Raw genomic sequence first — 25000 nt, 5'->3', positions numbered from 1 at the left:
TTCCTTGGCGTACACGTCACCGACAAACTGAAATGGTCCACCCACGCAGACAGTGTGGTGAAGAAGGTGAAACAGAACCTCTTCAACCTCAGGAGGCTGAAGAAATTCATATTGGCACCTAAAACCCTCACACATTTTTACAGATGCACAATTGAGAGCATCCTGTCGGGCTGTATCACCGCCTGGTACGGCAACTGCACTGCCCGCAACCGCAGGGCTCTCCAGAGGGTGGTGCGGTCTGCCGAACGCATTATTGGGGGCAAACTACCCGCCCTCCAGGACACCTACAGCACCCGATGTCACAGGAAGGCCAAAAAGATAATCAAAGACATCAACCACCCGAGCCACTGCCTGTTCACCCCGCTATCATCCAGAAGGCGAGGTCAGTACAGGTGCATCAAAGCTGGGACCGAGAGAATGAAAAACAGCTTCTATCTCAAGGCCATCAGACTGTTAAATAGCCATCACTAGCACATTAGAGGCTGCTGCTGCCTATTGAAATCACTGGCCACTTTAAGAAATGGAACACTAGTCACTTAAAAATGTTTACATATCTTGCACTACTCATCTCATATGTATATACTGTATTCTATAATATTCTACTGTATCATAGTCCATGCCGCTCTGTCATTGCTTGTCCATATATGTATATTTTCTTAAATTCCATTCCTTACTAGTTTTGTGTGTATTAAAGTTGAAGTCGGAAGTTTACATACACCTTAGCCAAATACATTTAAAATCAGTCTTTCACAATTCCTGACATTTAATCCTAGTAAAAATTCGCTGTCTTAGGTAAGTTAGGATCACCACTTTATTTTAAGAATGTGAAATGTCAGAATAATAGTAGAGTGAATGATTTATTTCAGCTTTTATTTATTTCATCACATTCCCAGTGGGTCAGAAGTTTACATACACTCAATTAGTATTTGGTAGCATTGCCTTTAAATTGTTTAACTTGGGTCAAACGTTTCGGGTAGCCTTCCACAAGCTCCCCACAACAAGTTGGGTGAATTTTGGCCCATTCCTCCTGACAGAGCTGGTGTAACTGAGTCAGGTTTGTGGGCCTCCTTGTCTGTCTGTAAACAATTGTTGGAAAATTACTTGTGTCATGCACAAAGTAGATGTCCTAACCGACTTGTAAAACTATAGTTTGTGCACAAGCATTTCGCTACACCCGCTATAACATCTGCTAAACACGTGTATGTGACAAATACAATTTGATTTGATTTGATTTGATTTTGATTTTAGCTGTTCTTGCCATAATATGGACTTGGTCTTTTACCAAATAGGGCTATCTTCTGTACACCCCCCCTACCTTGTCACAACACAACTGATTGGCTCAAACTCATTAAGAAGGAAAGAAATTCCACAAATTAACTTTTAAGAAGGTATGCCTGTTAATGAGTAGGTGTTTCCAAACTAATGAGTAGGTGTGTCCAAACGTTTGACTGGACCTTGGATTTAACAGAGTTTAAGAGTTCATCTATGTTGGCCCCATCCATATTCTCCTCAGTTTCCAGGAAATCTCCGCCTATCCATGCGAGCCTATGGGGTCCCCTGGGGAGCAGAATTACCAGTACACCCATTGGTCAAACTTCTAACAGACAAACGCTCCTCAAAAAGAGTTGTTTCTGATATCTATAGTTCTATTATAGTCGCACAAAAACCATTAATTCTATCCACTGTATTGGAAAAAAGATTTTACACTTTCCGACAGACAAATAAATTGGGAGACAGTATGGAAAAATATATTGGATAATCTAAAAACCAAATCACCAATTAATTAATTTGAAAACTTCCTATAGAACCTATCAAAAAAGACATCACATGGGTATTAGTCCATCGCCATTATGTGAGTTCTGTACCACAGGGGACCTTTGGAAATGGAAATGCTTTGGGCGGTTGAATTCTGGGGGAAAGTCAACGATGTCATCTCTGTACTTTACATTTTAGTCATTTAGCTTCTTATCCAGAGCGACTTATAGTTAGTGAGTGTATACATTATTTATTTATTTTTTCATACTGGCCCCCCGTGGGAAGGTGGATTCCACCTCATCAGTTACCAACAATGGCTGGTCACGTTTAAGGAACATGGAGCTCTCCACGGCCAGGAACGACAGGGCCAAGGTGTCCACTCTGGACAAGTCAATGGGCCTTAACGTGTATCAATAATCTGAAACTATTTTTGAGGCTATATGATGTATTGTTCAGTAGATTTACTATGCAATATTTATTTGTTTTTATCTGATGATTGATTTTACATGCTATCAGATTGCCGGTGGGGGGGACCTTTAAAATATATTTATAAATGTTTTCTATGAATTAATAACTTGATGTGAAGAAAAAAAAAAGAGGAATGTCTCTATTTTAACAAACCTAACGGAATGGTCAATCTAAGCGCTGGGTGGTTCAGGGGTGTGTCAGAAATATTTGTGCTATTTTCACAAGCACAATTATCGGCACAGATGCTGGCATTGGCGTGAAAGGACTGGGTTTTGATGAATAAACAAGTTGTGGGTGTGTCGAGGCTTGGCCCCTCACTGGCCAATCAGAACGTGCTCCATGGCTTAATACAGAGCATTAGGAAAGTCTTCAGACCCCTTGACTTTTTCTACATTTTGTTATGTTACAGCCTTATTCTAAAATGGATATAACAAATAATAATCCTCATCAATCTACATACAATACCCCATAATGACAAAGCAAAAACAGGTTTTTATATATATATATATACAAAACTGAAATATCACATTTACTTATAGTGCCTTGCAAAAGTATTCATCCCCTTGGCGTTTTTCCTATTTTGTTGCATTACAACCTGTAATTTAAATGGATTTTTATTTGGATTTCATGTAATGGACATACACAAAATAGTCCAAATTGGTGAAGTGAAATTAAAAAAATAACTTGTTTCAAAAGAATGCTCAAAAAATATATAACGGAAAAGTGGTCATGCATATGTATTCACCCCCTTTGCTATGAAGCCCCTAAATAAGATCTGGTGCAACCAATTACCTTCAGAAGTCAAAAAAAGTATTTAGTCAGCCACCAATTGTGCAAGTTCTCCCACTTAAAAAGATGAGAGAGGCCTGTAATTTTCATCATAGGTACACGTCAACTATGACAGACAAATTGAGATTTTATTTCTCCAGAAAATCACATTGTAGGATTTTTAATGAATTTATTTGCAAATTATGGTGGAAAATAAGTATTTGGGCACCTACAAACAAGCAAGATTTCTGTCTCTCACAGATCTGTAACTTCTTCTTTAAGAGGCTCCTCTGTCCTCCACTCGTTACCTGTATTAATGGCACCTGTTTGAACTTGTTATCAGTATAAAAGACACCTGTCCACAACCTCAAACAGTCACACTCCAAACTCCACTATGGCCAAGACCAAAGAGCTGTCAAAGGACACCAGAAACAAAATTGTAGACCTGCACCAGGCTGGGAAGACTGAATCTGCAATAGGTAAGCAGCTTGGTTTGAAGAAATCAACTGTGGGAGCAATTATTAGGAAATGGAAGACATACAAGACCACTGATAATCTCCCTCGATCTGGGGCTCCACGCAAGATCTCACCCCCATGGGGTCAAAATGATCACAAGAACGGTGAGCAAAAATCCCAGAACCACACGGGGGGACCTAGTGAATGACCTGCAGAGAGCTGGGACCAAAGTAACAAAGCCTACCATCAGTAACACACTACGCCGCCAGGGACTCAAATCCTGCAGTGCCAGACGTGTCCCCCTGCTTAAGCCAGTACATGTCCAGGCCCGTCTGAAGTTTGCTAGATTGCATTTGGATGATCCAGAAGAGGATTGGGAGAATGTCATATGGTCAGATGAAACCAAAATATAACTTTTTGGTAAAAACTCAACTCGTCGTGTTTGGAGGACAAAGAATGCTGAGTTGCATCCAAAGAACACCATACCTACTGTGAAGCATGGGGGTGGAAACATCATGCTTTGGGGCTGTTTTTCTGCAAAGGGACCAGGACGACTGATCCGTGTAAAGGAAAGAATGAATGGGGCCATGTATCGTGAGACTTTGAGTGAAAACCTCCTTCCATCAGCAAGGGCATTGAAGATGAAACGTGGCTGGGTCTTTCAGCATGACAATGATCCCAAACACACCGCCCGGGCAATGAAGGAGTGGCTTCGTAAGAAGCATTTCAAGGTCCTGGAATGGCCTAGCCAGTCTCCAGATCTCAACCCCATAGAAAATCTTTGGAGGGAGTTGAAAGTCCGTGTTGCCCAGCGACAGCCCCAAAACATCACTGCTCTAGAGGAGATCTGCATGGAGGAATGGGCCAAAATACCAGCAACAGTGTGTGAAAACCTAGTGAAGACTTACAGAAAACGTTTGACCTGTGTCATTGCCAACAAAGGGTATATAACAAAGTATTGAGAAACTTTTGTTATTGACCAAATACTTATTTTCCACCATAATTTGCAAATAAATTCATTAAAAATCCTACAATGTGATTTTCTGGATTTTTCTTTCTCATTTTGTCTGTCATAGTTGACGTGTACCTATGATGAAAATTACAGGCCTCTCTCATCTTTTTAAGTGGGAGAACTTGCACAATTGGTGGCTGACTAAATACTTTTTCCCCCCACTGTATATACACCTGTTCTGAAAGGTCCCAGAGTCTGCAACATCACTAAGCAAGGGGCACCACCAAGCAAGCGGCACCATGAAGACCAAGGAGCTCTCCAAACAGGTCAGGGTTGGGTTCTAAAAAAATATCAGAAACTTTGAACATCCGACGGAGCACCATTAAATTCATTATTAAAAAATGGAAAGAATATGGCACCACAACAAACCTGCCAAGAGAGTGCCGCCCACCAAAACTCACGGACCAGGCAAGGAGGGCATTAATCAGAGAGGCAACAAAGAGACCGAAGATAACCCTGAAGGAGCTGCAAAGCTCCACAGCGGAGATTGGAGTATCTGTCCATAGGACCACTTTAAGCCGTACACTCCACAGAGCTGGGCTTTACAGAAGAGTGGCCAGAAAAAAGCTATAGTTATGCGCACTCAAGTTTTCTGTTTTTTTTGGTCTTATTTCTTGTTTGTTTCACAAGAAAAAATATTTTGCATCTTCAAAGTGGTAGGCATGTTGTGTAAATCAAATGATACAAACCCCCCAAAAATCACAATTTTTATTCCAGGTTGTAAGGCAACAAAATAGGAAAAATGCCAAGCAGGGTGAGTACTTTCGCAAGCCTCTGTAAGTATTCTGACCCTTTACTCAGTACTTTGTTGAAGCACCTTAGGCAGCGATTACAGCCTTACATCTTCTTGGGTATGATGCTACAAGCTTGGCACACCTGTATTTGGGGAGTTTCTCCCATTCTTCTCTGCAGATCCTCTCAAGCTCTGTCAGGTTGGATGGGGAGTGTTGCTGCACAGCTATTTTCAGGTCTCTCCAGAGATGTTTGATCGGGTTCAAGTCCGGCCTCTGGCTGGGCCACTCAAGGACATTCAGAAACTTGTCCCGAAGCCACTCCTGCGTTGTCTTGCCTGTGTGCTTAGGGTCGTTGTCCTGTTAGAAGGTGAACCTTCACCCCCAGTCTGAGGTCCTGAGCACTCTGGAGCAGGTTTTCATCAAGGATCTCTCTGTATTTTGCTCTGTTCATCTTTCCCGCAATCCTGACTAGTCTCCTAGTCCCTACCGCTGAAAGACATCCCCATAGCATGATGCCATCCCCATGCTTCACTGTAGGGATGGTGCCAGGTTTCCTCCAGACATGGCGCTTGGCATTCAGGCCAAAGAGTTCAATCTTGGTTTCATCAGACCAGAGAATCTTGTTTCTCCTGGTATGAGAGTCCTTAAGGTGCCTTTTGGCAAACTCCATGCGGGTTGTCATGTGTCTTTTACTGGGGAGTGGCTTCCGTCTGGCCACTCTCCCATAAAGTCCAGATTGGTGAAGTGCTGTAGAGACTGTTGTCCTTCTGGCAGGTTCTCCCATCTCAGCCAAGGAACTCTGTAGTTCTGTCAGAGTGGTCATTGGGTTCTTGGTCACCTCCCTGACCAAGGTCCTTCTTGCCCAGTTGCTGAGTTTGGGTGGATTGCCAGCTCTAGGCAGTCTGGGTAGTTCCATATTTCTTTTTAATTTCCCGATGATGGAGACCACTGGGCTCTTGGAAACTTTCAACACTCTAGAAATTGTTTTATACCCTTCCTCAGATACACGCCTCATCACAATTATATCTCAGAGATCTACAGAGAGTTCCTTGGACTTCATGGTATAGTTTCTGCTCTGACATGTTGACCTTATACAGACAGGTGTTTCTAAATCATGTCCAAACAATTGAATTGGCCACAAGTTGTAGTGACATCTCAAGGATGATCAAAGGAAATTGGATTCACCTGAGCTCAATTTGGAGTTGCAGAGCAAAGAGGTGTGAATACTTATGCAAATGAGATATTTCTGTATTTCATTTTCAATAACATGTTTTCACTGTTTCATTATGGGGTATTGTGTGTAGATGGGTGAGAAAAAGATATATGTAATCAATTTTGAATTGAGGCTGGAACACAACAACATGTGGAATAAGTCCAGGGGTGTGAATACTTTCTGAAGGCGTACATTAATAAATGGGACATTTCATTTAGAAATGGATCTATGCTTTATCTGAAATCTATTCTTCATGTCCATGTTGCTTGTTGCCCATCACTGCTCCAGTGTATCATACCCCATCTGGTTGCCAGCAACATTGCCTGGGAATATTGCCTCAACAAATTGCCAGTGTATCATGGCCTTTAGGGTTAGTACTTTTAAGGTTCTCAAGCAAGGTTAGGGGTCAGAGGTCAGTACACCTTTAGCGTGCTCAAGGAGGGATAGGGTTAGGGCAGTGTTTTCCAAACTCGGTCCTGGGGACCCCAAGGGGTGCACGTTTTGTTTTTTGACCTAGCACTACACAGCTGATTCAAATAATAAAAGCTGGATGATGAGTTGATTCTTTGAATCAGCTGTGTAGTGCTAGGGCAAAAAACAAATCGTGCACCCCAGGACCGAGTTTTGGAAACCCTGGGTTAGGGTTAAAGGTCAGAGGTCAGTACCTTTAGCGTACTCCAGCAGAGTTAGGGTTAGGGTTAGTGTTGGAGGTCAGAGGTCAGTCCCTTTAGTGTACTCCAGCAGGGTTAGGGGTCAGAGGTCAGTACCTTTAGTGTACTCCAGCAGGGTTAAAGGTCAGAGGTCAGTCCCTTTAGTGTACTCCAGCAGAGTTAGGGTTAGGGTTAGTGTTGGAGGTCAGAGGTCAGTCCCTTTAGTGTACTCCAGCAGGGTTAAAGGTCAGAGGTCAGTACCTTTAGCATACTCCAGCAGGTCTCGCTGTACCGAGGTGTTCCAATAGGGGGCGCTCTCATAGACATAGAAGCCAATCACAGGAGAGTAGGAGGAGAAGTAGCGCTGCTGGGCGCGAGCGTACAACAACGTCCCTGTATCCATAGCAACCAGAGAACTGGGCTCCGAGCCCTGGCTCACCTGCAACACAAATTATATTATATATTATATATATTCTTAATAACTGTTGGGGGTTAGAGTTAGTAGAATTCTTAACGTTAGTAGTCAGTGGAGTCAGTAGCGTTAGTAGTCAGTAGAGTCAGTAGCGTTAGTAAAGTCATTAGTCAGTGTAGAGTTAGTAGTCAGTAGTTAGTAGAGTTAGTAGTCAGTTGACTTAGTAATCTGTAGTGCCAGTAGAGTTAGTAGTCAGTAGAGTCAGTAGAGTTAAGTAAGTAGTCAGTAGTAGTTAGCAGAGTTAGTAGTCAGTAGAGTTAGTAGTGTAGTAGAGTTAGTAGTCAGTAGAGTTAGTAGTCAGTAGAGTTAGTAGTCAGTAGAGTCAGTAGAGTTAAGTAAGTAGTCAGTAGTAGTTAGCAGAGTTAGTAGTCAGTTGAGTTAGTAGTCAGTAGAGGTAGTAGTCAGTAGAGTTAGTAGAGTTAGTAATCAGCAGTGTTGGAGTTAATAGTCAGTAGAGTTAGTAGCCAGTAGAGTTAGTAGTTAGTAGAGTTAGTAGCCAGTAGAGTTAGTAGCCAGTAGAGTTAGTAGTCAGTAGAGTTAGCAGAGTTAGTAGCCAGTAGAGTTAACAGAGTTAGTAGAGTTAGTAGTCAGTAGGATTATTAGAGTTAACATTCAGTAGAGTTAGTAGTCAGTAGAGTTAGTAGTCAGTAGAGTTAGTAGTCAGTAGAGTTAGTAGCCAGTATAGTTAGTAGTGTAGTAGAGTTATTAAAGTTAGTAGTCAGTAGAGTTAGTAGTCAGTATGGTTAGTAGTCAGCAGAGTCAGTAGAGTTAGTAGTCAGTATAGTTAGTAGTCAGTAGAGTTAGTAGTCAGTAGAGTTAGTAGAGTCAGTAGAGTTAGTAGTTAGTAGTCAGTATAGTTAGTAGTCAGTAGAGTTAGTAGTCAGTAGAGTTAGTAGTTAGTAGTCAGTAGAGTTAGTAGTCAGTAGAGTTAGTAGTCAGTAGAGTTAGTAGTTAGTAGTCAGTAGAGTTAGTAGTCAGTAGAGTTAGTAGTCAGTAGAGTTAGTAGTCAGTAGAGTTAGTAGAGTCAGTAGAGTTAGTAGTCAGTAGAGTTAGTAGTCAGTAGAGTTAGTAGTCAGTAGAGTTAGTAGCCAGTAGAGTTAGTAGAGTTAGTAGTGTAGTAGAGTTATTAAAGTTAGCAGTCAGTAGAGTTAGTAGTCAGTAGAGTTAGTAGTCAGTAGAGTTAGTAGTCAGTGGAGTTAGTAGTCAGTAGAGTTAGCAGAGTTAGTAGAGTTAATAGTCAGTAGAGTTAGTAGTCAGTAGAGTTAGTAGTCAGTAGAGTCAGTAGAGTCAGTAGTCAGTAGAGTTAGTAGTCAGTAGAGTTAGTAGTCAGTAGAGTTAGTAGAGTCAGTAGAGTTAGTAGTCAGTAGAGTCAGTAGAGTTAGTAGTCAGTGGAGTTAGTAGTCAGTAGAGTTAGCAGAGTTAGTAGAGTTAGTAGTCAGTAGAGTTAGTAGTCAGTAGAGTTAGTAGTCAGTAGAGTTAGTAGTCAGTAGAGTTAGTAGTCAGTAGAGTTAGTAGAGTCAGTAGAGTTAGTAGTCAGTAGAGTTAGTAGTCAGTAGGGTTAGTAGTCAGTAGAGTTAGTAGAGTCAGTAGAGTTAGTAGAGTTAGTAGAGTTAGTCAGTTGAATCAGTAGTTAGTAGACTCAGTAGAGTGTGTGCCTGTGTGTGTGTGTGTGTGCCTGTGTGTGTGTGTGTTACCTGTAGAAAGCCCATCAGGCCAAAGGAGATGTATACGAGGTAGAGCAGAACCATGAAGGGCTTCACATAGGTGTTGGTGATCCAGTCTCCATAGCAACGCTGCACGCAGCCTAGCAACAAGTGTGAGTCCTGGGGTCGCAGTTCAGAGATGGGGGTCGGGGTGTGTGTATTTGGAGTGTGTGTGTGAGCATGTATGTGTGTAGTGTTGGGAGTGTGTGTGTGAGCGTGTGTAGTGTTAGGTGTATGATCATGTGTGTGTGTAGTGTTGGGAGTATGTGTGTGAGCGTGTGCGTGTGCAGGATTCGCTGTATGTGTGTATGCGTGCGCAGCATTAGGTGTGTGTGTGTGTGTAGAGTTGGGTGTGTGTGTGTGAGTTTGTGAGTGTGTCTCGTCCTGGTACCGTGTGTACATGAGACAGCGGTACCAGCGAGGCTTGGTGTCCAGCGCTCCCTTCTTGGGGACACGGCGACAGAAACACCCGTGTCTGTAACCTGTCTCCAGGTAACCTGTGGCAACCAGACAGGTGGCGTAGAAGGACAAGGTGTAAAGGTAGCCAACGGTTACGCCCAATGCAGCACAGCGACAGAACAGCCGGACAGCCTCCAGGTTGGTGAGAGGAGACGCAGCCAGACCCAGAGACACCTGGGAACACACACACACCGTTTCCATTGGCACTTTAAATCAGGGCCAAATTCCAGCCAGGTAGGCGGAAACATGGGCCAGCGCAGACAAGTTTCACAACTGGTGCTTGCCTGATTAGATTTGGGCTGGTGACACCGTTACTATGCAACCACCAGCTGATCACTGCTGGATGCTGACACGTCTGGGTTTGTTGAGGTTAGCTAGCACATGGACAGGCAGTACTGCACTAGTCAGATATGACAGGAATTCCCACCATAGTGGGATCCTTCATTTATTTTTGCACTACACAAACTTTTATGAGAACAGAGTCAGTCATGTTGTTTGGTTATCAGCCCTCAAATGCTAGCGAGCTAATGTTAGCCAGCAGGTATTTTAGCTAGTCAGGTATGTTAGCCAGCAGGTATTTTAACTAGTCAGGTCATATTGATACATTATTGAAAGCTAGCTAGCTACACTACATGACCAAAAGTATGTCTCCCTTGTTCCGCGAAAGCCTCCCCCTTCCTGTCATCGCTGTTCACTTCCTGTTGAACGGGTGTGAGGGAAAATGTTATGTTTGTGTGTATCAGATTGTACACAGATCGTATGTTTAGCATAAATGCTGCTTTTCTAATAACCAATTTGGCTGGGTTCATGCCAGTGACTGATTGATCGTGCATGGGAGGAATCCTCACTATCACTGTATAAGCAATTTGGCAGTCCGCACAGAACATTGCTTTGAGAACCGAAAGGGGTATCTCAGTTTCAAGGTCTCAGCTTGGAGAGAAGAAGCCTCGTGAGGTATTGGTCAGTCATATGCATGAACCAACGTTAATGATGAATAATGAATAATGTAAATCATGCAAATATAACTTGTCTGTGTAAGCAATATATAAGAGAACTGAAGGGACCGCCCTGGAGGAGATTCTGATTGACCTGTACTGAGTGTGTAGTGTTTGTTGTAACCTCTCCAGTTAACTGAAAATAAAGAGTGATTCATTTAATATTGACTTCAGGTGTCCCTGGTGTTGAATTTCCACCACATGCGGAACAAGGGAGAGCTCGGTTTGTTGTTTTGGAAAGTTGGTTGTTTTGGAAAGTCTATTGAAAAAGTTACTAGCTAGCTACCTTTTGAGTTTGGATCCCAGTTGGCATCAGTTGCTGGGACCTCTACTATCTGTCCAGTGATCCTGCTGACCAAGGGTCTGTGGAGCTGTTTGGCGTAGCAGCTAGCCTAGCTGCTAGCTAGCTGCCTATCAAGCTAGCAGTGTTTTCTTGAGGGCTTGAACGCAGCCCACGACGCGGTTGGCCATTGTAGCTGGGACCGTGGATTGTCCTGGGCTTGTGGCTGTCTAGATCCCTGCAGTTTGTTGTTGTTGTTTCCAATCTTCCCTGCGACCTGAACTGTCTGGAACTGCGAGGAGTAACAATGTAACCTATGTTGCTACCAAAGCCGGCGGGAGTACCATTGAGGACAGTGGTGTCTTCTATCACAGGTGGAGGATCTTTAAAAAAACTAAAAGAGTTCTACAAACAGTTGTTACAACAAGAAAATAGCTTAAAGTGTTTTATCCAAATATTGGTGGAGTCAACTAAGGTCCAGGACCTGAAGAACAGTTTGCAGTTCTCCCAGGGTCAGCTCGATGAGTTTAAACAGGAGAACGGCAAGATGACAGCGATCTGTAAATCATTGAGAGAGGACATCAGTTCTGTATGTGAATCCATGATAACAATGACGGAGAAATCAGATTATCTCGAGGAACATTCAAGGCGGAACCACATTGTTGTGGACGGAATTGCAGAATCTCCACATGAGACCTGGACAGTGTCTGAGGACAAAGTGAGATAAATGAACTAGGAGGAACTGAAGATGGACCACAGGAAGATTGAGGTGGAGCGCACCCACAGGACTGGAAAACCCACCACCGGCACAGGTGACAGGCCCGATAGTGGTCAAGTTCCTGAGGTTCAAGGACAAGGTAGCTGTTCTGCAAAGTGTCAAGAACTTGAGAGGAACGAAATCTTCCTCAACGAGGACTATCCTGAAGCTGTGCACCAGAAGAGGAAAGAACTTATCCCTGCCATGAAAGCTGCCAGAGCGCATGAGGACATTGCATACATCTGCTATGACAGGCTCATTGTCCACCCTCCCTCCCAGAAGCCTGGAAGGGATGAGAGAGCCAAGCCTATGGGTTCGTAGCTTCAACCCCGCAGCACACACACACACACCAGCTGATTAATGGACTGCTGAATGTATATTGTTTTCTCTTGCTTTGTTTGCTCTTTTCCATATTATGTATATCTCTGATAAGCTACCCAGGAAAGGGCTGAACATATCCCATATTAATATATGTAGCCTTAGAAATAAGGTTAATGAAATCAATAACTTGCTAACATTCACATACAGTATTAGCCATTTCTGAGACTCACTTAGATAATTCATTTGATGATACAGCAGTAGCCATACAAGGATATAACATCTATAGAAGAGACAGGAATGCTTATGGGGGAGGTGTTGCAGTATATATTCAGAGCCATATCCCTGTAATGCTTAGAGAAAATCATATGTCAAGTGTTATTGAGGTGTTCTGGTTGCAGGTTCACCTGGCACATCTAAAGCCTTTTCTTTTGGGGTGTTGCTATAGGCTACCAAGTGCTAACAGTCAGTATCTAAATAATATGTGTGAAATGCTTGATAGTGTATGTGATGTAAATACAGAGGTGTACTTTCTTGGGAACCTGAATATTGACTGGTTTTCATCAAGCTGTCCGCTCAAGAGGAAGCTTCTCACTGTAACCAGTGCCTGTAATCTGGTTCAGGTTATTAATCAACCTACCAAGGTGTTTACAAACACTACAGGAACAAGATCATCCACATGTATTGATCATATTTTTACTAATACTGTAGAACTTTGTTCTAAAGCTGTATCTATACCCATTGGATGTAGTGATCACAATATAGTGGCTATATCCAGGAAAGCCAAAGTTCCAAAAGCTGGGCCTAAAATAGTGTATAAGAGATTATACAAAAGATTTTGCTCTGACTCTTATGTGGATGATGTTAAAAATATTTGTTGGTCTGATGTGATTAATAAGGAGCATCCAGACTCTGCACTTGATGAATTTATGAAATTGCTTCTTCCAATTATTGATAAACATGCACCTGTTAAGACACGGACTGTTAGAATTGATGAAATGGCGCCAGATTGACGGATTGACGAGATTTCACCGGAAGGGATGGCTGCCGTATTTTTTTGTGATTTTTGATGTTGTTGGTATTCTTTCTTAAAACTGCATTGTTGGTTAAGGGCTTGTAAGTAAGCATTTCACTGTAAGGTCTACACCTGTTATATTCGGCGCATGTGACAAATAACATTTGATTTTATTTGATTTTTTAGAACTGTTAAGGCTCCATGGATTGATGAGGAATTGAAAAACGGTCTGGTTGAAAGAGACGGGGCAAAAGGAGTGGCTAATAAGTCTGGCTGCACATCTGACTGGCTGACTTACTGCAAATTGAGAAATGATGTGACTAAACTCAACAAAAAGAAGAAGAAACTGTATTATGAAGCCAAGATCAAAAACTTTGGAGTACTTTAAATGGAATTATGGGCAGAAAGACAAATTCAACTCCATCTTTCATCAAATCAGATGGCTTTTTCATTTGATGTTGCCAATTATTTTAATGATTACTTCATTGGCAAAGTGGGCAAACTTAGGCAGGAAATGCCAACAATGACCAGTGAGCCATCGTACTCATGCATAAAAAAACAAAAATAATGAAAGAAAAGCATCGGAAGTTTGAGTTTTGTAAAGTTAGTGTAGGAGAGGTGGAAAAATGATTGTTATTGATCAATAATGACAAACTTCCTGGCATCGACAATTTAGATGGAAAGCTACTGAGGATGGTAGCTGACTCTATAGCCACTCCTATCTGTCATATCTTTAATCAGAGCCTAGAGGAAAGTCTTTGTCCTCAGGCCTGGAGGGAAGCTAAAGTCATTCCGCTACCCAAGAATGGTAAAGCCAGCCTTTACTGGTTCTAACAGCAGACATGTCAGCTTGCTGCCAGCTCTTAGCAAACTGTTGGAAAAAATGGTGTTTGACCAAATACAATGCTATTTCTCTGTAAACAAATTAACAACAGACTTTCAGCATGCTTATAGAGAAGGGCACTCAACATGTACTGCACTGACACAAATGACTGATCATTGGTTGAAAGAAATTGATAATAAGAAGATTGTGGGAGCTGTACTGTTAGATTTCATTGCAGCCTTTGATATTATTGACCATAGAAAAAAAATCATGGGCATTAATATGGAGTTAGTCCCCCCTTTGCTGCTATAACAGCCTCCACTGTTCTGGGAAGGCTTTCCACTAGATGTTGGAACATTGCTGCAGGGACTTGCTTCCATTCAGCCACTAGAACATTAGTGAGGTCGGGCACTGATGTTGGGCGATTAGGCCTGGCTCGCAGTCAGCGTTCCAATTCATCCCAATGGTGTTCGATGGGGTTGATGTCAGGGCTCTCTGCAGGCCAGTCAAGTTCTTCCACACCAATCTTGACAAACCATTTCTTTATGGACCTCACTTTCTACATGGGGGCATTGTCATGAAACAGAAAAGGGCCTTCCCCAAACTGTTGCCACAAAGTTGGAAGCACAGAATTGCAACTATGCTGCAGCGTTAAGATTTTCCCTTACTGAAACTAAGGGGCCTAGCCCGAACCATGAAAAACAGCCCCAGACCATTATTCCTCCTCCACCAAACTTTACAGTTGGCACTATGCATTGGGGCAGGTAGCGTTCTCCTGGCATCCGCCAAACCCAGATTCGCCCATAGGACTGCCAGAGACACAGAATGGTGCCGGAGGAGATGGCTGCCGTTTTACGGGCTCCTAACCAACTTATTTTGTACATAATGTGTCTGCCTCTGTCTCTTATGACCAAAAAGAGCTTCTGGATATCAGGACAGCAATTACTCACCTCGTACTGGACAAAGATATTTTCTTTAACGATTCGGACGCAAAGGACTTTCCTCAGACACCCGACAAGGCCCAAATCCCTGTCATTCGCATGAGAAAGAGACAGATATCGAGGACGTAGGTCGGGGTGCCTTGTAAGGATCCGACGGCGAGTGGGTAATCTGCCTCTACCATCAGTCCTATTAGCCAATTTACAATCATTGGATAACAAAATAGACGAACTAAGATCACAGATATTCTACCAACGGGACATTAAAAACTGTAATATCTTATGTTTCACTTAGTCGTGGCTGAACGACGACATGGATAACATACAGCTGGCGATATATACTCTGCATCGGCAAGATAGAAAATGTATATTTGTAAACAACAGCTGGTGCACGAAATCTAATATTAAGGAAGTCTCTAGGTTTTGCTCGCCTGAGGTAAGACCACACTCAATGAGCTGTATAAGGCCATAGGTGGCGCTCCTAGTGGCCGGGGACTTTAATGCAGGGAAATTTAAATCTGTTCTACCTAATTTCTACCAGCATGTTAAATGTGCAACAAGAGGAAAATAAACTCTAGACCACCTTTACTCCACACACAGAGATGCGTAAAATGCTCTCCTTCGCCCTCCATTTGTCAAATCTGACGATAACTCTATCCTCCTGATTCCTGCTTACAAGCTAAACCTAAACCAGGAAGCACCAGTGACTCGGTCAATAAAGAAGTGGTCAGATGACGCAGATGCTAAGCTACAGGACTGTTTTGCTAGCACAGACTGGAATATGTTCCGGGATTCTTCCGATGGCATTGAGGAGTACACCACATCAGTCACTGGCTTCATCAATAAGTGCATCGATGAAGTCGTCCCCACAGTGACCGTACCAACATACCCCAACCAGAAGTCATGGATTACAGGCAACATCCACACTGAGCTAAAGGGTAGAGCTGCCGCTTTCAAGGAGCAGGACACTAACCCGGACACTTATAAGAATTCCCGCTATGCACTCCGATGAACCTCGCTTCGAGGCAAGCAACACTGAAGCATGCATGAGAGCATCAGCTGTTTCGGATGACTGTGTGATCACGCTCTCCGTAGCCAATGTGAGTAAGACCTTATAACAGGTCAACATTCACAAGGCCGGAGGGCCAGACGGATTACCAGGACGTGTACTCCGAGCATGCGCTGACCAACTGGCAAGTGTCTTCTCATACTTTTTAAACCTGTCCCTGACTTAGTCTGTAATACCAACATGTTCCAAGCAGACCACCATAGTCCCTCTGCCCAAGAACACTAAGGTAACCTGCCTAAATGACTACCGACCCGTAGCACTCACGTCTGTAGCCATGAAGTGCTTAATGATGGTGTTGGAGTCGTGCCTGGCCAAGCAGTCATTAGTGAACAGAGAGTACAGGAGGGGACTGAGCACACACCCCTGAGTGGCCCCCGTGTTGAGGATCAGCGTGGCAGATGTGTTGTTACATCTGCCACGCTGATGGCACTACAGAGGGTAGTGCGTAGGCCCATTACATCACTGTGGCAAAGCTTCCTGCCATCCAGGACCTCTATACCAGGCTGTGTCAGAGGAAGGCCCTAAAATTGTCAAAGACTCCAGCCACCCTAGTCATAGACTTTTCTCTCTGCTACCGCACGACAAGCGGTACCGGAGCGCCAAGTCTAGGTCCAAATGGCTTCTTAACAGCTTTTTACCCCCAAGCCATAAGACTCCTGAACAGCTAATCAAATGGCTATCCGGAATATTTCCATTGTCCCCCCTCTTTTACACTGCTGCTACTCTCTGTTTATTATCTATGCATAGTCACTTTAACTCTACCTACATGTACATATTACCTCGACTAACCACATTGACTCTGTACCGGTACCCCCTGTACATAGCCTCGCTACTGTTATTTTACTGCTGCTCTTTAATTATTTTGTATTTATCAATTTTTTACTTAACACTTATTTTTCTTAAAACTGCATTGTTGGTTAAGGGCTTGTAATCAAGCATTTCCCTGTAAGGTCTACATCTGTTGTATTCGGCGCATGTGACAAATACAATTTGATTTGATGGTGAAGAGTTATTCATCACTCCAGAGAACGCGTGTCCACTGCTCCAGAGTTCAATGGCAGCAAGCTTTACACCAGAGTTAGTTTGGAACTCTGTAGTGAGTGTTGAAACCGAGGACTGACGATTTTTACACGCTACGCATTTCAGCATTTGGTGGTCCCGTTCTGTGAGCTTGTGTGGCCTTCCAGTTCGCGGCTGAGCCCTTGTTGCTCCTAGATGTTTCCACTTCACAATAACAGCACTTACAGTTGACCGGGGCAACTCTAGCAGAGCAAACATTTGACGAACTGACTTGTTGGAAAGGTGGCACCCTATGATGATGCCACATTGAAAGTCACTGAGCTCTTTAGTAAGGCCATTCTACTGCCAATGTTTTCCTATGGAGATTGCATGGCTGTGTGCTCGATTTTATACACCTGTCAGCAACGGGTGTGGCTGAAATAGCTGAATCAACAAATTTCCACTAAGTCCACATACTTTTGTATATATAGTGTACATCCTATCAAACCTGTTGTCTGGCTTATTTGGCTAGCTAACTAGTAGCCAAATCCATGGCAAGCAAGAAATCTAGCTAGTCTATTATGCTAGCAACGATGCTAACAGTTTAGCTACCTAGCCAGCAAGGTAAACATTTGGCTAGCTGGCAGTGGCAGGAGTTTGGGGGGCGTGGTGAGGGTGAATTAAATTATTTATTTAACATCTTGCTAGCGAGCTAGTTATCTAGATAACTAGTTGTAACCAAATGACTTTCTACACATTCTAGCTAACTAGCTAGCAAGTACAAGTCCTCTGTAGCTCAGCTGGTAGAGCACGGCGCTTGTAACGCCAAGGTAGTGGGGTCGAACCCCGGGACCACCCATATACAAAAACAAAAAAAATGTATGCACGCATGACTGTAAGTCGCTTTGGATAAAAGCGTCTGCTAAATGGCATATTATTATTATTATTATTATAAGTAACATTAGTGAAGCTAGCTGCACAGTAATGTCTAACTATTAACAAGACATCATTTAAAAATTCTAGAGGCAGTGGAAACGCAATTCGAGCCACACCATCAAGGCCAGCTAGACCACCAAGGCCAGCTAGACTATCAAGGCCATACCACCAAGGCCAGCTAGACCACTCAGGCCAGCTAGACCATACCATCAAGGCCAGGTAGACCATCAAGGCCAGCTAGACCACCAAGGCCAGCTAGACCATCAAGGCCAGCTAGACCACCAAGGCCAGCTAAACCACCAAGGCCATATAGACCACCAAGGCCAGCTAGACCACCAAGGCCAGCTAAACCACCAAGGCCAGCTAAACCACCAAGGCCATATAGACCACCAAGGCCAGCTAGACCACCAAGGCCAGCTAGACCATCAAGGCCAGCTAGACCACCAAGGCCAGCTAAACCACCAAGGCCATATAGACCACCAAGGCCAGCTAGACCATCAAGGCCAGCTAGACCATCAAGACCAGCTAAACCACCAAGGCCAGCTAAACCACCAAGGCCATATAGACCATCAAGGCCATATAGACCATCAAGGCCAGCTAGACCATTAAGGCCAGCTAGACCATCAAGGCCATACCACCAAGGCCAGCCCACCAAGGCCAGCTAAACCACCAAGGCCAGCTAAACCACCAAGGCCAGCTAAACCACCAAGGCCAGCTAAACCACCAAGGCCATATAGACCACCAAGGCCAGCTAGACCACCAAGGCCAGCTAAACCACCAAGGCCAGCTAAACCACCAAGGCCATATAGACCACCAAGGCCAGCTAGACCACCAAGGCCAGCTAGACCATCAAGGCCAGCTAGACCACCAAGGCCAGCTAAACCACCAAGGCCATATAGACCACCAAGGCCAGCTAGACCATCAAGGCCAGCTAGACCATCATAGGGCGGCAGGTAGCTTAGTGGGTAAGAGCGTTGTGCCAGTAACCGAAAGGTCGCTGGTTCTAATCCCCGAGCCGACTAGGTGAAAAATCTGTCGATGTGCCCTTGAGCAAGGCACTTAACCCTAATTGCTCCTGTAAGTCGCTCTGGAAAAGAGCGTCTGCTAAATGACCAAAAAAAAAAAAAAAAAAAAAAAAAGGCCAGCTAAACCACCAAGGCCATATAGACCACCAAGGCCAGCTAGACCATCAAGGCCAGCTAGACCATCAAGACCAGCTAAACCACCAAGGCCAGCTAAACCACCAAGGCCATATAGACCATCAAGGCCATATAGACCATCAAGGCCAGCTAGACCATTAAGGCCAGCTAGACCATCAAGGCCATACCACCAAGGCCAGCCCACCAAGGCCAGCTAAACCACCAAGGCCAGCTAAACCACCAAGGCCAGCTAAACCACCAAGGCCAGCTAAACCACCAAGGCCAGCCCACCAAGGCCAGCTAAACCACCAAGGCCAGCTAAACCACCAAGGCCAGCCCACCAAGGCCAGCTAAACCACCAAGGCCAGCTAAACCACCAAGGCCAGCCCACCAAGGCCAGCCCACCAAGGCCAGCTAAACCACCAAGGCCAGCTAAACCACCAAGGCCAGCTAAACCACCAAGGCCAGCTAAACCACCAAGGCCAGCCCACCAAGGCCAGCCCAACCCAGATTGAATTCAAGGCTTTAGAGTCATAGGATGGCTAGACAAACACAAATACAAACATACACACAAAGACAAAACATATACAAACACACACACACACATGCACACACACACGCACACACACACACACACACACACGCACACACATATGCACACACACACACACACACACACACACACACACACACACACACACACACACACACACACAGACTGACCTGATGTAGCAGTGTAGCGCCTGAGTAACGCAGCATGACATCAGAGAATACGCTAGCTACACGCTCCTTAACGTGTTGGTCCTCACGTGTCCTTCTCCATGACGACAGCATCTCAAATGTGCCAAATAGTCCGTGACCTGGAGACAGACACACACACAGAGATAAATGTGTGTGTGTGTTGTTTGTTTGCAGTGGTGTGTATTCATGGATGCCAAGGAAAGCCAGACTTCCCCAAAAAATATATCAATAAAAAAAGGAAATGTATTTAACTTTACAAAATGTATGTTTCATCTCTCTGCATTTCTAAATGTTCCTTCAATTCGCAAAAGGCTGATTGTATGTAACTGTAGAAAGCATCAGAGCGAGCAAAACAGCGCCCCTCTGTCTCAGTATGTGTAGGCCATGTATCTGATGCTGTCTGGTCAAAAAGAGTATGACATTGTTGCCGCCAGTAGCATTAATTTTTTTTTACATTTTAGTCATTTAGCAGACGCTCTTATCCAGAGCGACTTACAGTTAGTGAGTGCACACATTATTATTATTATTTTTTTTTTCATACTGGCCCCCCGTGGGAATCGAACCCACAACCTTGGAGTTGCAAACGCCATGCTCTACCAACTGAGCTACAGTGGGGGAAAAAAGTATTTAGTCAGCCACCAATTGTTCAAGTTCTCCCACTTAAAAAGATGAGAGAGGCCTGTAATTTTCATCATAGGTACACGTCAACTATGACAGAAAAATTGAGAAGAAAAAAATCCAGAAAATCACATTGTAGGATTTTTAATGAATTTATTTGCAAATTATGGTGGAAAATAATTATTTGGTCACCTACAAACAAGCAAGATTTCTGGCTCTCACAGACCTGTAACTTCTTCTTTAAGAGGCTCCTCTGTCTTCCACTCGTTACCTGTATTAATGGCACCTGTTTGAACTTGTTATCAGTATAAAAGACACCTGTCCACAACCTCAAACAGTCACACTCCAAACTCCACTATGGCCAAGACCAAAGAGCTGTCAAAGGACACCAGAAACCAAATTGTAGACCTGCACCAGGCTGGGAAGACTGAATCTGCAATAGGTAAGCAGCTTGGTTTGAAGAAATCAACTGTGGGAGCAATTATTAGGAAATGGAAGACATACAAGACCACTGATAATCTCCCTCGATCTGGGGCTCCACGCAAGATCTCACCCCGTGGGGTCAAAATGATCACAAGAACGGTGAGCAAAAATCCCAGAACCACACGGGGGGACCTAGTGAATGACCTGCAGAGAGCTGGGACCAAAGTAACAAAGCCTACCATCAGTAACACACTACGCCGCCAGGGACTCAAATCCTGCAGTGCCAGACGTGTCCCCCTGCTTAAGCCAGTACATGTCCAGGCCCGTCTGAAGTTTGCTAGAGTGCATTTGGATGATCCAGAAGAGGATTGGGAGAATGTCATATGGTCAGATGAAACCAAAATATAACTTTTTGGTAAAAAATGAGAATGCTGAGTTGCATCCAAAGAACACCATACCTACTGTGAAGCATGGGGTGGAAACATCATGCTTTGGGGCTGTTTTTCTGCAAAGGGACCAGGACGACTGATCCGTGTAAAGGAAAGAATGAATGGGGCCATGTATCGTGAGATTTTGAGTGAAAACCTCCTTCCATCAGCAAGGGCATTGAAGATGAAACGTGGCTGGGTCTTTCAGCATGACAATGATCCCAAACACACCGCCCGGGCAACGAAGGAGTGGCTTCGTAAGAAGCATTTCAAGGTCCTGGAGTGGCCTAGCCAGTCTCCAGATCTCAACCCCATAGAAAATCTTTGGAGGGAGTTGAAAGTCTGTGTTGCCCAGCGACAGCCCCAAAACATCACTGCTCTAGAGGAGATCTGCATGGAGGAATGGGCCAAAATACCAGCAACAGTGTGTGAAAACCTTGTGCAGACTTACAGAAAACGTTTGACCTGTGTCATTGCCAACAAAGGGTATATAACAAAGTATTGAGAAACTTTTGTTATTGACCAAATACTTATTTTCCACCATAATTTGCAAATAAATTCATTACAAATCCTACAATGTGATTTTCTGGAATTTATTTTCTCATTTTGTCTGTCATAGTTGACGTGTACCTATGATGAAAATTAAAGGCCTCTCTCATCTTTTTAAGTGGGAGAACTTGCACAATTGGTGGCTGACTAAATACTTTTTTTCCCCACTGTACATCCCTGCCGGCCATTCCCTCCCCTACCCTGGACGACGCTGGGCCAATTGTGCGCTGCCCCATGGGGAAGCCAGCGAGCATTTGGCCTACCTTATTTAAAAAAATAAAAGAATAGCCAATCAGCGTTGAGCTAAACTGAGTGAGCTCAACTGTGAATTGTCCTGGCGCACCAATTAAAAAAAAAAGTGAAACCAGTTTGGATTTGGCTTCACACCAATCACATCACATCAAAAGCAACACGTCATTGACAGAAAAACCGTGAATTGTTGCATCTCGTTGTATCGTTGTTCGCTGGTGGCTAGCTAGCTAAAATCGGCCCTTTCCTAAATTAGCAATGGATGGAGATAGGGATATGGACTTGTGGTTTTCCTTAATTCTCCGTACTGGCCAATGATTATAACAGCAATTCTGATCCAACCATCAATTCAAATTGTGCCACCGGAAGTTCAATGTATAGCTAGATGTAGTAGGTTGATGTTAGCCTAGCGAGCAAGCATTTTAGCCAGGTAGCCTAGTCTAGGATAACAAAACCTAAAAGCGTGTACTGTATGACAAAGTCATAGACCATTTGGTTAATATGAAAGAGAGGAGGATGGCATTGGTGTTCCTCTACTAGTCACACACAGAAATCAGTACCATGGGCAGCCACATGTTTAGCTTAAGTTGATTGGACTAAATCGTTTTTGGTATCTTTTAGATGTCACTTTATTAGACTAAGTGATTTGATGATGTTGAAATACTGAAGTTGAAAAGGTGCTGGTATAGTGTTGGCAGCTCCTGTTTTCTTTTAGACTTGCGGTAACTCTCCGTGGTTCTAAATCAATAGTTGTTTAGTAGCCTGAAAATGTCGGAAACATTAGCTTGCTTGACCATGCTTTAGGTCATGTGACCATTTGTTACATGTAATATGCTTTGTGGACTTCACCGTACAGAGGTTCCCCTCCAGTTTAGTGATGAAACAAACGTGTGGTTGAATTTATTCTGCCACTGTGTCTTCTCATTGTCTCAGCCTTAGACCTATATATACAAAAGTATGTGGACACCCCTTCAAATTAGTGGATTTGGCTATTTCAGCCACACCCGTTGCTGACAGGTGTATAAAATCGAGCACACAGCCATGCAATCTCCGTCGACAAAGATTGGCAGTAGAAGGGCCTGAATCCACTAATTGAAGAGCTCAGTGACTTTCAACGTGGCACTGTCAAAGGATGCCACCTTTCCAACAAGTCAGTTCGTCAAATTTTTGCCCTGCTAGAGTTGCCCCGGTCAACTGTCAGTGCTGTTATTGTGAAGTGGAAACATCTAGGAGCAACAACGGCTCAGCCGAGAACTGGTAGGCCACACAAGCTCACAGAATGGGACCACCGAGTGCAGAAAATCGTCTGTCCTCGGCTGCGACACTCACTACCGAATTCCAAACTGCTTCTGGAAGCAACGTCAGCACAATAACTGTTCGTTGGGAGCTTCTTGAATTGGGTTGCCATGGCCAAACAGCCACACACAAGCCGAAGATCACCATGCGCAATGCCAAGCATCGGCTGGAGTGGTGTAAAGCTCGCCGCCATTGGACTCTGGAGCAGTGGAAACTCGTTCTCTGGAGTGGTGAATCACGCTTCACCATCTGGCAGTCCGACGGATGAATCTGGGTTTGGCGGATGCCAGGAGAACACTACCTGCCTGGATGCATAGTGCCAACTGTAAATTTTGGTGGAGGAGGAATAATGGTCTGGGGCTGTTTTACATGGTTCAGGTTAGGCCTGTTAGTTCCAGTGAAGGGAAATCTTAACTCTACAGCATACAATGACATTGTAGACGATTCTGTGCTTCCAACTTTGCGGCAACAATTCGGGCAAGGCCCTTTCCTGTTTCAGCACGACAATGCACCCGTGCACAAAGTGAGGTCCATACAGAACTGGTTTGTCAAGATTGGTGTGGAAGAACTTGACTGGCCTGCACAGAGCCCTGAACTCAACCCCATCGAACACGTTTGGGATGAATTGGAGCGCCGACTGCGAGCCAGGCCTAATCGCCCAACATCTCTGCCCGACCTCACTAATGCTCTTGTGGCTGAATGGAAGCTAGTCTTCCGCAGCAATGTTCCAACATCTAGTGGAAAGTCTTCCCAGAAGAGTGGAGGCTGTTATAGCAGCAAAGGGGGGACCAACTCCATATTAATGCCCATGATTTTGGAATGAGATGTTCGACGAGCAGGTGTCCACATACTTTTGGTAATGTAGTGTATCACGGTCGCAAGGCATATGAGCTAACAGGTTTTTGAGCAAACAACGCAATTATCACAACACATAGGTTGTAATATGTGACTAGTTTCAGGAAACTAGGTGTTTGTCGTACGTCACAGGAGAGCCATTTGAACGTAAACATTTATCTTTTATCAAAATGCTTTTTGGGGGGCAGAAATCTGGAACATATGAACTTTCATGTGCCTTAATAACAAACTTGTATGCCATCTGTAAATACAAATCAAATTGTTAAACTACGAGCCTAGTTGGTTTAGCCACGGAAAAAGACAGAAACCTTCCCGCTAGCCATGATTGGCTGAGATAATGGATGGGCTGGACATGCCAAGAGATGAGTTCGGATTAGTCTGGCATGTAACATGCTTTCTGTCTATAACATGAGCTGCTCAGTATGTGTAGGTAATCCTTTCTACCGCAGCTTTTTGAAAGATATCATGAAGAACTGCAAAAGTGTTGCTAATGCTCTCCACTTTCTGGAGGATGATCGTGCCATGCTGACTCTCTGATATAGGTAAAAACATTTTCATAGAACCAAACATGGTAGAGTATTCTGAAACGGTGATCAACAGTGTTGTCACGGAAGCAGTTGACCGAGTTTAGAAATCAGTGGAATGCCTGGTGGAAGCAGAATATGATAGCTAAGGAGATGGAGAAAATTCTGCAGTTTGATTGCAAATATGCGGAAGGAGTCGAAAAGAGAACACACAGAAGGCTATTGTATAAAACACCTTTCTCCGGATCACATCTTCAAACTAAGGGCAACCATGGCATCCGTGACAGAGGGAGAAGCGTCCATCCATGTATACGGGTAAGATAGTCTAGCTAGCTACATTTTCAGATATTACACATTT

At 43.9% G+C, this 25000-nt stretch overlaps 1 protein-coding gene across 1 annotated transcript in view; it reads right to left on the bottom strand.

Annotated features, from left to right (window-relative positions):
• ptchd1 (patched domain containing 1) overlaps positions 1-25000 on the bottom strand; it is a 92421-nt gene that overhangs the window by 11621 nt on the left and 55800 nt on the right. Inside the window, exons 8-11 of the mRNA XM_045221436.1 lie at positions 19683-19819; positions 9555-9864; positions 9223-9362; positions 7318-7495 (exon numbers count right to left, since the gene is read on the bottom strand). Of these exons, the coding sequence (XP_045077371.1) occupies positions 7318-7495; positions 9223-9362; positions 9555-9864; positions 19683-19819 (765 nt within the window). The remainder of the gene's footprint in view (positions 1-7317; positions 7496-9222; positions 9363-9554; positions 9865-19682; positions 19820-25000) is intronic.

This window comes from Coregonus clupeaformis, chromosome 7, assembly GCF_020615455.1.
Source record: "Coregonus clupeaformis isolate EN_2021a chromosome 7, ASM2061545v1, whole genome shotgun sequence".
Classification (NCBI taxonomy): Eukaryota; Metazoa; Chordata; class Actinopteri; order Salmoniformes; family Salmonidae; genus Coregonus; species Coregonus clupeaformis.
This window is presented reverse-complemented; position numbering and strand designations above follow the sequence as displayed.